We start from the raw sequence: 15323 nt of genomic DNA on the forward strand, positions 1-15323 counted from the left end.
ATAAAAGCAAAGCCTAGGGAAAAGTCTTGTTCAGTTGTCTATTTCATAATTATTTGTAAGACTTAACTTCTATGTAATGCAAAGCTTATTTTGTGGTTGTTCATGATGATGATGATGATGATGATGACTTTGTTGTTTTTTGTTGTGGGACACTTATTCAGACTATTTAGAGAGCCTCAGATTTTCTGTACAGGAAAGTTCTGATTGTCTAGTAGCTGGTATTGAATCTAACTGGGTCGCAATAGGCTATGATGGACAGGAAGGTAATTTTAACACCATCTCATAATCTGAGACCATCTCCACTGGGTCAAGTATGTTAGAAAAGGTAATGAGATTGCTAGTGGTGCTTTGACCAGCAGAATCAAGAGTCTTTTCCAAAATAACCACTAGCCCTCTCCACAAACTTTCTGTTGGAGCCACAAACACAAAGGCCATGGAAAAATGTAAACACAGTAATATTTACTGTTATCTGTACCTTTTGGCCTCAAATGTTAATGCAGAAAAATCCATATTACACAAAATACTCATTTTTCCAAACCTCCTTGTACTAGTGTCGTCAGAAAAAAAATAAGCCATGATATTTACTCTCTTTCACCACTCCCTTTACCTCATCCCTTTCTCCAACAAAACCCAAACCTGAGTCTAAGACACTGTGATCATTATCTTATGACTGCTCTCTAGGTGTGTAAGAAATGGAACCAGATTTTTAAAAAGAGATGGCAAGGGAGAGCATTTGACCATATGGCTTAGCATGGATTGCCCTGGGCATAGCTAAAGCTTTAGTTCCAGGCTAGAAGCACCTTAGAAGAGAGAGAGAGAGAGAGAGAGAGAGAGAGAGAGAGAGAGAGAGAGAGAGAGAGAGAGAGAGAGAGAGAGAGAGAGAGAGATAAAGCGAGCAAGGTCTCTGGTCCATATATCAACAATTCTACCATTCATTTATTCCCTTTCCTGGCCATACACTCTCATCACCACCATGAAAGAGAAGAACAGAACACCAAACAATCTATGTCCTAAGGGGGAAAAAAATTTTTTTTGAGCCAGGGTCTTGCTATGTTGCCCAAGCTGGTGGGCCCAAACTCATGGTCTCAAGCAATCCTCCCATTTCAGCCTCCCAAGTAGCTGGGACTATAGATGTGTGTGCCACTTCATCTGTCTGTCCTAAGAACTTTTAGTAACAGCAACTCCACTCACTAGATCTGAACAGTGATGTAATTTTTTTTTTCTTTCTTGAGAAAGGGTGAAACCGGACTCAATATAAAGGAGAAGCAAAGAGAATTCTAAGAATGATTTGGGGGTAACCATAGATTTCTTAGTACACAAGAAGCACAACCATTAAAAAAACCTATAAATTGGACTTCATCAAAATTTTAAATGTCTGCTCTTTAAAAGGTATTATAAAGAAAACAAAGGGAGAAATTATTCGAAATATATAAATCCCAAAAATAACTTTTATCTAATATAAAAAATTTTTATAACTCAATAACCAAAATTAAAAAGACAAAATATTTGAACAAAAGAAGACACAAAAATGTTAAATAAGCCTATGAAAATATGCCTTGCATAATCAGAGAAATGCACATTAAAATCTCAATGAACTACTACTACACATTCATTCAAGTTGCTAAAATTAAAAAGACTGACAATACCAAACATTAACATAGATGTGAAGCAATTGAAACTTCTTTAATAAACTGCTGGTAGAAGACAAAATACTTTGGAAAACAGTTCGGCAGTTCCCTCTAAACTGTCACATGTACTTATCCTAAGACTCAGCAATTCCATTTCCTAAGCATTTACCTAAGACAAACAAAAATATATGTCCATTACACAGAACTGTGATCTATGTGCACAGCAGCTTTATTCATAAGAGAGAAAAACTTGAAACAACCTAGATGTCCATCAACAGGAAGAGCTAAACAAATTGAAACATATTCACACTGTAGAATACTAAGCAATAAATGGGAACATATTACTTATATACACAATAACACAGATGAAATCTCAAAAAAATGCCAAACAAAGACAACTCAGATACAAAGAGTACATATTGTAGGATCTATTTATTTGAAATTCTAGAAAAATGAAATCTAATTTATTGTCACAAAAGTAGGTTAAGTAGTTAAACAGGGCTGGCTGTTAGAATAGAGGGGAAGTGACTGCATAAAAGCTTTAGAGACCTTTTTGGTGATGGGACATAAATTTCCTCTTAATAGTGACAGGGCGTTTGTTTACATTTGTCAGCTCACCAAACTGTAAATTAAAATGGTTGTATTTCATTATGTTCAAATTATATTAATTTAAGAAAGCTGACAGGAGTAGGAAGAGGATACCATAATTCATTTCATAGTCTTCCCTTCCAATTAAATGTACATTCTATATTGTGGCTTATCCTTGTACTAAGTAAGTAGACCTTGTAAATATCCTGAAGAAATTTTTAAGTTGCCTTATAACTAATATTACTCATTTTTAATACAATTTCCATAATTGAAAAAATGAAAATTAGCCAAGAATTTCCCCATTCATTTATACTAAATCTCATTTTTACTTTGAAATAAAATTTTTGTGGGAGGAGTAGGGGGGATAGGACGGGCAGCAGAATAGAATAGACATTATGATTGATGTATGTACATTCCATGTATGTATTATATGTCAAAATACATTCTGCTGTCATGTATGACTAAAAAAAATAAAAATAAATTGTATGGCAAAAAAAAAAAGAAATAAAATTTTTCTTAAGAGTTTTGAGTGAGTCATTTAAAATAATCCATGTCCCCTCATGGCCTCTTGAAGCACTTGAGAGAAAGTCAAATAGGAGGAGAGTGAATATATCAGATTTACTGCTGAAGATAAATGATATAATAAGTTAAATGATATAATTTAGGTCTGTGCCAACAACGGCCACCTCATACTGCACCCAAAATTAAAGATAACCTGCTCTATGCACAGTTCTGCAAGCATGAGTATCCCCTTCCAGAGAGGCAGACACAGCCTTCACCACAAGGTTCCCAAGGCTGAGAACAGGTATGACAAACCCAAAGAAGGGAGAAAGGTATGTGAATGTCATTTCTTTATCCCAAATTCCCTCCTCTCCCAGCGAGGTGAGAACAGAATTCTTTGGTTAGTGAACATCCTAAGAAGCACTGTGTAAAGAAGCCATCCCTTTCTGCCTTCCAACCAGTGGAGAGGAGTGTTTCTCAACTTTTCTTCCCTGTCGGCATATACAACAGATGAAATTCACATGTAATCAAATTAAGACAGGATTCATGTATGGTATTCTAACTACAGGACCATTGTTTCTCTCCCATTCAAAGTGGCCATAATTAATTGCAAGTGACTAAGAAACACAACTTTAGGAATTACCTCCGTTATTTCACTTTAGTTTACTTTGGTAAGGAGGTAACCAATTTACAGACTTCCATTATTTCATTATTGGTGTAAAAAATCTGACTATCTCAATACTATTGATATGCCATCAATTATAAAATATATCTTCAGTTTAATAACTTCTTAGAAAAGAATACATTTAATATGCCTATTGATTTGAAGATAATTACTTCTGGGACTATGGTTCTTGTGTCAACTCACAACTCATTTACATACATATTACATCATGAAATCACAGCTCAGAATGACTGGACCAGTATCAATTTAGAAGGGCTCTGATTCAAGGAAATTTAAAATGATTAATAATTTTCTAACTTCTGGGAAAGGCAGTGAAGTAAGTTTTTGGATCATGTAAAGTAGAGTTCTTCAAAACGATAAGGCTATACTCTTCAGTTATAACCCTAGTTTTCTGAGATGCTTTTTTATTTTGTGTCTTCATTATAATTTTGCATATATAATCAATTTTTAAAATTTGCATACTTAAACCACTATCATCCTATTTTGTACAAAGGCCCCAGCTTCAGTAGGCCTGAGTTCTGTGAAGGATGCTCTGCATGACTTTTCAATGTTTTATGTAGTATTTCTTAGCATATTTAAGATAAATACAATCTAGGAGCCTGTTTTCCAGAGAATAACAGAAATCCCATGTTATCAGGCATGGTCTGGATGTGAAGTTTTCTAACTACTGAGTGTCTACGGCACACAACTTTCAAACAAGAATAATAAAATTATATTCACTGTAATTTGAACCATAGACAGTGCTGTTTTAGGAAATAGACATCAATAATTATAGCACTATGACAACATTTTTCTCAGGGTTCATAAAAATTCATCATTATAACCAATAAGCCTGGTAAACTTTTATGCATCAGTATTCACATCCTTAAAAATAATGAATCCATTTTTCTCTCCATGCATGGAAAAGTTTTAGCTAAAATAAGCATCTTTGGGGGCCTAAAGAAATTAGTAGCCTTCCTCCCTCCGTAACTATTTTTTTTTCTCCTTCACTTTATGTCTAAACTTGGTAAAGAAGAGAATAATCTGGCCTGCCAAGGCCAACACAGAGGAGAACAGATTCTTTAATAGTCTAGTGACCTGATGTACTCCATGCTGGGTTGTACCTCTTTTGAAGTTGAGGCACAGACTTTGTGCTAACAACAATCTCCAATTAATAACCACCTGTCCTAAAAAATTGCAAGTAGTGACTTCTTACTTTCAGATAAGGAAAGATCATGGAGTTCTTCTTAAAATCAGAGGAGACAGGTTAAGTATCACCAAACTAACGCAAATTTTTCATAGAAATAGCTAGCATTTACTGAGCACTTCATGTATGAGGAAACATGCAAGATGCTTACCATACATTACTTTCACATAAGAAGTTAAGTAAAATCAATCCAATTTTTCAAAAGCTAACAACATAAAATGGGGAAATCTTCAAAATTCAGGAAAAAAACTATTTATTCACATATTTCACAATAAACAAATATCCATGGCACAAAACAACATACCAAATGTTGACAAATCACTTCTCTAGTACCCACCTCCCTTTGAGAATATTCCTTATTAAACAAAATAAGTAATATTTTTATCATTCTAAAACTCATCTCTTTAACCAGGGCTTTTTGATGATATAACCTAGGGGAAAACTATAATACTTTTTAAGGCAAATGTTGATTTCTCTAACTCTGAAAAAGAAAATAGGTTTTCTTCTACTAGAACAAAAATATTAAAAATGGAATTCTCACAAAAATGTAGACCATTATTCACATGCTCCAACAGTGGTAGGTAAGATTACACAAAAAGTAGCTAACTCTCATCTCTAAAAGATAAAATTAATTTTATGCCAATAATATCTTCCTGAGTGTCACAATAACAGTTCCCAACAGTCCTATAGGGGTTGTACGGCAATGTACAGTATAAAAATAATCATATTAACAATGATAGTAATGATTTACAAATGTGTTCTTTCAACAAACATCTTCTTTAATACATCCTCACATTCATGAGATTATACTATAAATCACATTCCATTGTCTATGTATTTTTTGCTTAACTTGTTCATTCACTGGCATTTTAACAATATCCCTACTATTTTTAGAAAGATATGGTACATATTTAAATTTTAATTGTTTTTCATTTCACTGAATAGTTCCAAAAGATATTTGGAAAAGTAATTCTAAATCATCAGCTGGAAAGTCGCAACCAACAAATATTCTCAGGGCTTTTTAAGCATCTAAAAATAAGGAAAAGAAATTTGGGTTTTGATTGTGATAATTTTGGAGCACAATTTGTTTTGACACATCTGTAACCATAACAATGAAAATAATAAAACCATCATTTTGACATTTATCAGTATTTCACACATCTAAGAAGACAAATGCCACTGATAGAACTTTAAAGCCAAAACAGAAGTACAAATCTGAATTAAAAGCATCAAGAAAATGTTCAGAATGTACACATTTGCACACACTTTCAGATAAAATTTCAAAAATTTCACATATTACCAAATGGTAATTTTGAATCAAAATGAATGTCAAAAATATTCAAGCTTTGTGAAGACTTACTTTAGTGAAGCAGGAAAAATGGAAGAGTGAAGGGTAACAAGCAGCATATCTCTAGGAGGGAAAGAAATCACACACTGCCTTTATCATAAAGCAAAAGTCAATAAGTCAACATTTTAAAAACAATGGCCACCAAGTTAGTCACTATTCAGGAATACACTTCTCAAGTTGAGTCCTTAAGAATGTATTCATTCAGATTTAAAACAAACTAAGTTTATCAATCAAAACATATTTCACTCAGAATTCTAATTTTAAGAAGCATAAATTGTAACTTATCAAGGCATAGTCCAAACACTATAATTCTACCATTTAGTTTTTATATTCATCTGAAAAACTTATTATACAAACAGTAGTTCTGCCTTCTTTCTCCAGAGTAAATGTCCCTAATGTCTAAACTTTAAGTTGCAATCAAAAAGATTCAAATAACTCATTTCTGCATATTGCTTCATCGGGCTTTGATAAAAACAGAGCCATCTGGTGGGGTAGCACCATCCTCCTTCTCAGTTACAGTCTCAACAGTCCCAGAAGCTGACACAATAACCATTGTTTTATTTGCTGAAACTGTCTTCTGTTTTTCAGCAATAGCTGCACAAACAGCAACAATCTCATCGCTTTCAAAGTCATAGTCAGGAATTGACTTTGGTGAAAAATGTGTTCCTTCAGATGGTGCTTCACTTTTCTTAATCCTCTGTGCTACCTTCTGCTGCTCCTGAAGTGTTCTTGCCCAAGAAAGGTCTTCTTTCCATAGTTCAGGGTTCATTGGATAGATATGAAGGGCTACCTGAAAACTTCGAATTGCCTGGAAAAAAACAGGTGAAAGTTTTTCACTTATTTTGTTTCTAAAATTCAGTATATGTTTACTATATCTCTGAGAGTGTAGGTATACTGATTGACACCTACACACACATAATGCATTATTTTAATGTATCAGAACATTAAGGAGAGAAACTGGGGTTCTGTTCTAACCACTGGATGATTACAGTAGAAAAAAATTATAGAGTATGAAAGAAAGTAACTGATACAATGCTGATGAACTAAACACCAGTAAAACAGAGGTATAAAAGTTCAAGACAAAGCAAATATATTGTTTGACCTTTATAGACCACCAAATATACAAAGGGTAATTTCCTGGGCTAACCCACAATCAGAAAGATATCAGAAATATATACTATTAGAGCCAAGAGCTTAGATCTTGGTAATGCTAACATTTACTGAGTGGTTGCTATGTTCTAGGCACTATTCTGGTTTATTTCACTTAGCATATTGTTTTCAAAGTCCATACATGATGTACCATGTGTCAGTCAATATTTCATTTATTGTTACCGCTGCATAATGGCTCAGTAAATAGATATATCACATTTTGCTGAAAAAAAAATTTAAGAAATAAGCAACAGATGTTAAGAAATAGAAAATATTAAAAAGTACCAAACAGAAATCAATGATTCTAAAATAACTAGAAATAACATTGAAAAAATAACCAGAGGGGTTCAACATCAGACTAGAACAAGCAGAAGAAAGGACCAGTGAACTCAAAGATCGGTTACTGTAATTAGGAAGTCAGAGAAATGAAAGAGGGTGGGAGAAGAGGGGGAAGAGAGGGAGAAAGAAACATGTGAGGAAAGCTTAAGGGATCTATGAGACACCATCAAGTGGACTAATATGTACATTCTAGGAGTCCAAGAAGGAGTAGTCAGAACAGAGGAAAGACTATAAAACTTAGTCAAAGAACAGTGACTGAAAATTTTTCAAATCTGGAAAAGGAGATTAAACATTCAGATCTGAGGAACCCCAAGGGATCCTTGAATATTATTAAACAGAAAGAAATCCACAAAAGACATAATCACACTGTCAATGATCAAAAACAAAAGAGAAACCTTTGAAAGCAGCAAGAGGAAAACAACAGATACACACACACACACACACACACACACACACACACACACATAACTCCAATAAGACTATCAGAATATTTCTTAACAGAAAATTTTCAGGCCAGAAAGTGGTAAAGTGTTGAACAAAAAAAAAGGGGGGGAAAGCCAAACAAGAATACTATATCTCGAAAAACTGCCCTTTGAAAACAGAGAGATAAAATCTTTCTGAAGCAAACAAAAGCAAAGGGAGTTCATCACCACTAGTCTACCTTATGTGAAATGCTACAGGAAGTTCAAATTAAAATGAAACACAATAGCTTAAGAAAGTATAAAATTTGCTGGTAAATATGAATACATAAATATATACAGATATTATAATACTGTAATAATGGAAGGCAAGCCACTGAATTCTATTATAAAAGTGAAAAGATAAAAGTATTAAAATTGCATAATATAAATAGACTGATTTGTACAACAACACAAACCATGGAAGGAAATAATGCTGTTAATTTGTTATGTGAAAACTTAAAATACTGTAAGATAAAGTTATAAGATATTTTATATGTGCCTCATGACAATTACGAAGAAAATACTTGCATAAATTACTAAAAAGAAAAAGGAATCAGCCAGGTGGTGGCACCCGCCTGTAATCCCAGCAGCTTGAGAGGCTGAGATAGGAGTATGGCGAGTTCAAAGACAGCCTCAGCAAAAAGCGAGGTACTAAGCAACCCAGTGAGACCCTGTCTCTAAATAAAATATAAATCAGGGCTGGGGATGTGGCTCAGTGGTAGAGTGCCCCTGAGTTCAATCCCCAGTACCCAACCCCCCAAAAAAGAAAAAGGAATCAAAGCATAGCAACACAAAAAACATCAAAATACAAAGAACGTAGCAAGAGAGGAAAGACAGAAAACAGAACTATACAACAAATAGAAAATAATTTTAAAAAGAATCAACAATTCTTTAAAGAAGAATTATAACAATTATTCTCAAGTTATAGCAAAAATTGAGCAAGAATAAACACTTGTAAACTCCTTTTATGTAACTGTAAATCCTTCCCTATCAATTAGTTATTAGAGCAGCAAAAGTAGTATGAACAGGGATGGTTATAAAAATAAATATAACGAGTAAAACAGAAAAAAGCTTAAAACTTTTAGCTAGATTTGCTATGAAAAAAGACTCAAAAATTAAAAATTAAAGAGGAAATACTGAAAATGATGCCACAGAAATACAAAAGATCATAAGAAACTACTATGAATAATTACATGCCAACAACTGCATAACTTAGAAAAAAATGAGTAAAATTCCTAAAAACATACAACTTACCAAGACTGCACTGTGAAGAAGTACCAAGTCTTAACATACCTATAACTAGTACAGAGACTGAATTGATAATTCTTTAAAGAAGAACTAATGCCAATTCTTCTCAAAGTTATGACAAAAACTGAGCAAGAGTGAATGCTGGCAAACTTGTTTTATGAGGCCTGCCTTACCATAATAGCAAAGGCAAACAGAGACAACCTAAGAAAACGACAGGCCAATATACCTCATTAAAATAAGATGCAAAAATCCTCAACAAAACACTAGCAAATCAAATTCCAGAGTAGCACTCTCATTTCTCTGCAGCACTACTTCTAATAGCCAATATGGAAGCAACCTAACTGCCTGTCAACAGATGAATGGATAAGAAAATTTGGTGTATATATAGGTCATTGCTCAGCCTTACAAAAGGCTGCAGTAAACTCTGCAATATAAAACCACATGGATGGAACCTTGATGCCATCATGCTAAGCAAAACAAGTTAGTTATAAAAGGACAAATATTGTATAATTCCATTTGAATGAGATCTAAAACAGTCAAATTAACAGAATCAACAAACAGAATGGTTATTGGTGACAGCTAAAGAGATAAATTGTTAACACCTTCTGTAGAAGACCATACCAATAGTTAACAATTCTGTATTATAGACTTAAAATTTTGATGAGGATAGATCTTATGATATCACTTAAGCACACCAAAAATTAATAAAACTCTTAAATTTTATTTTTTGAACCAAAATTCCTTCTTGATTTCTCAGTTCTTACCTTAAGTGTCCCAATATAACGCTTATAAAAGGCTGTAATTCAAATTTGACTCTGCTATTTAATATCAGAAAATATAATGCAGCCAAACTCAAAATCAACAGTAATTAATTTAACTAAAAATGCACAAGTAAAATTTCCCCCCCAGTGGCTATTCACTTTATTCAACTATTTTGACCAAATCAGTAGAGACAATTCCTTCATTTTTTTCATTAAGAATCTTCCCTCTCCCTCCCTCCCCCTCCCTCCCTCCCCCCCCCCTCTCTCTCTCTCTCATTCTCTCTCTCTCGCACAAGTAAAATTTTTAAACACTTCAATATCTTCCTTTTGGAAATTATCACATACAACCCCATTATAATGATAATTACAAGAGGGGAACTAGAAACTTTCACTAGAAGTTTGCTTACACAAAATATTAAAACTATTAGTAAAATAAAACTTGGAAAATAGAGAAAACATTAGTAAATAAAATGAATACACATCATATATTGGCATGAAGAAAATCAAAAGCTAAAAATGAGTTATGCAGAGACTGAAAATGGAGGCCTCAAAACTAGTTCCAGCACTGAAGGCTAAGAACCATGAGAAGCTAATCCAATCATCCTTCCCAGCACCGGTACCTCCTGGTATTTCTTGCTTTTCCTAATCTACTTTCCTTTCCAACTTCTTCTTCAGGATAAATAATCTTATAGATTCCTTTCTCCACAACTCCATTCCTTCACACAGAATGATTCTCTTCAGCCTTCTCATTAATTCATCCTTCCTTTTCTTAAACTAGGACTATAATGAAGTCCAATCCTACCTTCTCTCTCTCTCTCTCTCCCCCGCCCATATCATTGCCTCTCACTCTCTATATTTCCTAAGTATTTTCCAGTCTAGACACCCAACTCTCATAAAACCTAAATAATTATTCATGGAGATATGCCCAACTCTTTTGACATTTAATCTTAAATAACTTTTAATTTTTATTCATGTGTTTTCTTATGTTTTTGTCCTTAAAGGTAATACAGCAGTAAGGACTGTCAGATGTTAGGAATTTCAGATTGCTTTCAAAAATATTTTTCATAAAGTCCCTTCCTTATGACAGTCTGAATAAAATCCTTTATCATTTAACCATTCCAGACTTTTAAAAGAACAGCTTAAATCTATAGAAAAATTACAAATTGAGATTTTTCCAAGTTAGAGCCCTAAACAATTACATTTAAATGGGGAAGGGAGATAACACTTTCAATTTCTCCAAAACCTCACGACAGGATCTATTTATAGGGGGGAAAAAAGCAAAACAGGTGAATATATGGTACTCTTATTCAAAAAACTTCAAATATTAAATAACTTCATTTTTATCAGCTTTTTTCTTACTGAACTACATTTTCCCTATAAAAAACAATTATTGCTAAGCACTATGTTCTAGAGATTTTTTTTTCCATTACCAAAAACAATAAGTGAAATAGACAATGATTTTTAAGTTTTTAATAAAAAGGATATGAAAAAATAGCATTTTATGATAGGTCCCTGACCTCCACTGCTCTATTAGGAAAAAAAAAAAAAACCTGAATTTCTTTTGTGCCAACTCTGGAATGATTTAAGTCTTCAGGTTAAAAAAAAGAGAGAGAGAGAGAAATGATAATGCTAAATGACAGGAAAAGAAAATGATACTTTGTTAAACTGGTTTTCAACAACATTGGATGTCCTTTGAGATTATCACTTTCGAGTTACTTTTGTCTAATTATTTTCTCATTAAAATTTCTTATTATTTCTGAGAATTTGACAAACACTTTTCTGTGAATAAAAAAATAATAATATCCTTATAAGAGTACCAGAAAAATCTAAGTCATCCATAGTTTATTAAAATCATTGTTAGTAACATTAAATTCAGGATTTATCAATGAGCCCATACTTTAAAGCTTTTAAGATTTGTTTTATTTTTAACTGTAAAAGACTAATGAATCATAAAAAGTCATTAATTCAGTTAATGATAAACGGGTTATTTGTCATTACTATATTTGCAAACACTTCTACAGATATTACACTGTTGAAAAATAAAAAGAAGATAGTTTTCACAGCCAATTCTTACCTAGTTATTTTTATTAGCCTTTGCTACCAACAAGGTACAGTTCAGACATGTTAAGAGATGCACTTAGGGAGACCAGTAGAATAGAAGAAGGGGATGGGGCAGCGGGGAGGGAGGGGAAGAAAAGTAGAAGTACTGAGGAATGAAACTGATCAAATTATACTGTTTTAAGAACTTACCTCAACATTGTAAAAGCTATCTACGCTAAGCCTCAGGCCAGCTTCATTCTAAACGGAGAAAAATTGAAGGCATTCCCTCTAAAATCTGGAACAAGACAGGGATGCCCTCTCTCACCACTTCTATTCAACATAGTTCTGGAAGCACTAGCCAGAGCAATTAGACAGATGAAAGAAATTAAAGGTATAACTATAGGAAAAGAAGAACTTAAACTAGCACTTTTTGCTGATGATATGATCCTATACCTAGCAGACCCAAAAGGTTTTACCAAGAAACTTCTAGAACTAGTAAATGAATTCAGCAAAGTGGCAGGATATAAAATCAACACCCATAAATCAAAGGCATTCCTGTATATCAGTGACAAATCCACTGAAATGAAAATGAGGAAAACTACCCCATTCACAATATCCTCAAAAAAAAAAAAATACTTGGGAATCAACTTAACAAAAGAGGTGAAAGATCTATACAATGAAAACTACAGAACCATAAAGAGAGAAATAGAAGAAGACCTTAGAAGATGGAAAGATATACCTTGCTCATGAATAGGCAGAATTAATATTATTAAAATGGCCATATTACCAAAAGCACTCTACAGATTCAATGTGATTCCAATCAAAATCCCAAAGGCATTCCTCACAGAAATAGAAAAAGCAATTATGAAATTCATCAGGAAAAATAAGAGACCCAGAATAGCTAAAGCAATTCTAAGCAGGAAGAGTGAAACAGGTGGTATCGCTATATCAGATCTTAAACTATACTACAGAACAATAGTAACAAAAACAGCATGGTACTGGCACCAAAACAGGCTGTTAGACCAATGGTACAGAATAGAAGACATAGAGACCAACCCACAAAATTACAACTACCTTATATTATTAGACAAAGGTACTAAAACCATGCAATGGAGAAAGGATAGCATCTTCAACAAATGGGGCTGGGAAAACTGGAAATCCATATGCAACAAAATGAAATTGAATCCCTTTCTCTTACCATGCACAAAAGTTAACTCAAAATGGATCAAGGACCTTGGAAATCAAATCAGAGACTCTGCGTCTAATAGAAGAAAAAGTTGGCCCTAATCTCCATCACGTGGGGTCAGGCCCCAAATTCCTTAATAAGACACCTAAAAGCACAAGAGTTAAAACCAAGAATCAACAAATGAGACGAATTCAAACTAAAAAGTTTTTCTCAGCAAGAGAAATAATATGTGAGGTGAATAGGGAACCTACATCCTGGGAACAAATTTTTACCCCTCACACATCAGATAGAGCTCTAATCTCTAGGGTATACAAAGAACTCAAAAAGTTAAACAACAAAAAAACAAATAACCCAATCAACAAATGGGCTAAGAACCTGAACAGACACTTCCCAGAAGAGGATATACAATCAATCAACAAATACACGAAAAAATGCTCACCATCTCTAGCAATCAGAGAAATGCAAATTAAAACTACTCTAAGATACCATCTTACTCCATTAAGAATGACAGCCATTATGAAGTCAAACAACAACAAGTGCTGGTGAGGATGGGGGGGGGGAAGGGCGGGGAGGTGTACACTCATACATTGTTGATGGGACTGCAAATTGGTGCAGCCAATTTGGAAAGCAGTATGGAGATTCCTTTTAGAGCTGGGAATGTAACCACCATTTGATACAGCTATTCCTCTTCTCAGACTATACCCAAAAGACCTAAAAACAGCATACTATAGGGACACAGCCACATCAATGTTTACAGCAGCATAATTCACACAATAGCTAGAATGTGGAACCAACCTAGATGCCCTTCAATAGATGAATGAATAAAAAAAATGTGGCATATGTACACAATGGAATATTACTCAACACTAAAAAATAATAAGATCATGGCATCTGCAGGCAAATGGAAGGCATTAGAGCAGATTATGCTAAGTGAAGTTAGCCAATCCCTAAAAACAAATGCCGAATGTCTCCTCTGATATAAGGGGGGTGACTCAAAATGGGGTAGAGAGGAAGAGCATGAGAAGAAGATTATCACTAAACAGGGAAGAGAAGTGGGAGGGAAAGGGAGGGAGAAGGGAAATTGCATGGAAGATGGAAGGAGACCCTCATCGTTATACAGAATATATGTATGACAATGTGAGGAAAAAGAAAAAAAAAAAAGAAGTGTGTCATATTAGATTGGGTAAAGAGAAGTGATGGGAGGGGAGGGGAGGGGAAGGGGGGAAAGGAAGGACAGCAGAATAAAATAGACATTATTATTGCTGTATGTATATATGTGACTGCATGACCAATGTGATTCTGCAACCTGTAACTCAGAAAAATGAGAAATTATACCCCATTTGATTCAAATATATGATGTCAAGATCTTTGTACTGTCATGTGTAACTAATTAAAACAAATTTAAAAAAATAAAATAAATAAAAATATTGAACAATGAATAAATTATAAATAAATTGCTTAAAAAAACTGCAGTCTGAAAACCTCTCTTTTTTGATAGTTTTTTTCAATTATTCACATTTAATATTATTATTGATTTGGTTGTATTTGCATTTGTCATTAAATTTTTGATTTCTAAAAAAAATTATACTGTTTTACTGTGTGTACATATATTATAATTATACAATTATGTATAATTATAATGTGCCAATAAAGGAAAAAAAGAGATGCACTTAATACCATTGATAGTAAATTTCACATAATGACTATTTTATTTTCATAAGTTTCTACCCTTTCCCACTTTCTCCTAAGTCCAGCAACTTTTCAGTTTAAATATTTAGCATCATTTATCTCCCATATTCTGTCTTCTTTTCCCTACAAAATCTATTAGTGGCTTCATCTCCATGATAACACTGTTATCACTTTATAATGCAGTAAACCTAATGATCCAAAGAACAAAGCCAGAAGTTGCTTATTGTCTGTTTAAATATGGTTAACCAAATGCTAATGTTTTAAGTTAAATTTTTATTTTTTAATTTTCATGATACCAAATAGCTAAAAAATACTCTTATCCTGATATAATTGGTGCTAATAATCATAAAAGATGTTCAGTAATAGCTTTGATCTGTGTTTATAAAATAATGCTTTTAAAGAGGTGATTTTGTATTTATTTTTTATACAGACTTGAGAAATGACTACTTGCCTTCAGGTTTAGTTGATCAAAAATATGTCAAAATAAACTTTAAAATTCAGAATTATAATGATC

General features: G+C 33.4%; 1 protein-coding gene across 5 annotated transcripts in view; it reads right to left on the reverse strand.

The window, feature by feature from the left end:
- Positions 1–4824: 4824 nt before the first annotated feature.
- Positions 4825–15323, reverse strand: part of Ttc33 (tetratricopeptide repeat domain 33) — a 51625-nt gene continuing 41126 nt past the window's right edge. For all 5 annotated transcript variants that reach the window (XM_076857412.1, XM_076857410.1, XM_076857409.1 and 2 more), the window contains one exon: positions 4825–6744. In XM_076857412.1, the coding sequence (XP_076713527.1) occupies positions 6391–6744 (354 nt within the window). In that variant the 3' untranslated portion in view covers positions 4825–6390. The remainder of the gene's footprint in view (positions 6745–15323) is intronic.

This window comes from Callospermophilus lateralis, chromosome 5 (genome assembly GCF_048772815.1).
Source record: "Callospermophilus lateralis isolate mCalLat2 chromosome 5, mCalLat2.hap1, whole genome shotgun sequence".
Taxonomy (NCBI): domain Eukaryota; kingdom Metazoa; phylum Chordata; class Mammalia; order Rodentia; family Sciuridae; genus Callospermophilus; species Callospermophilus lateralis.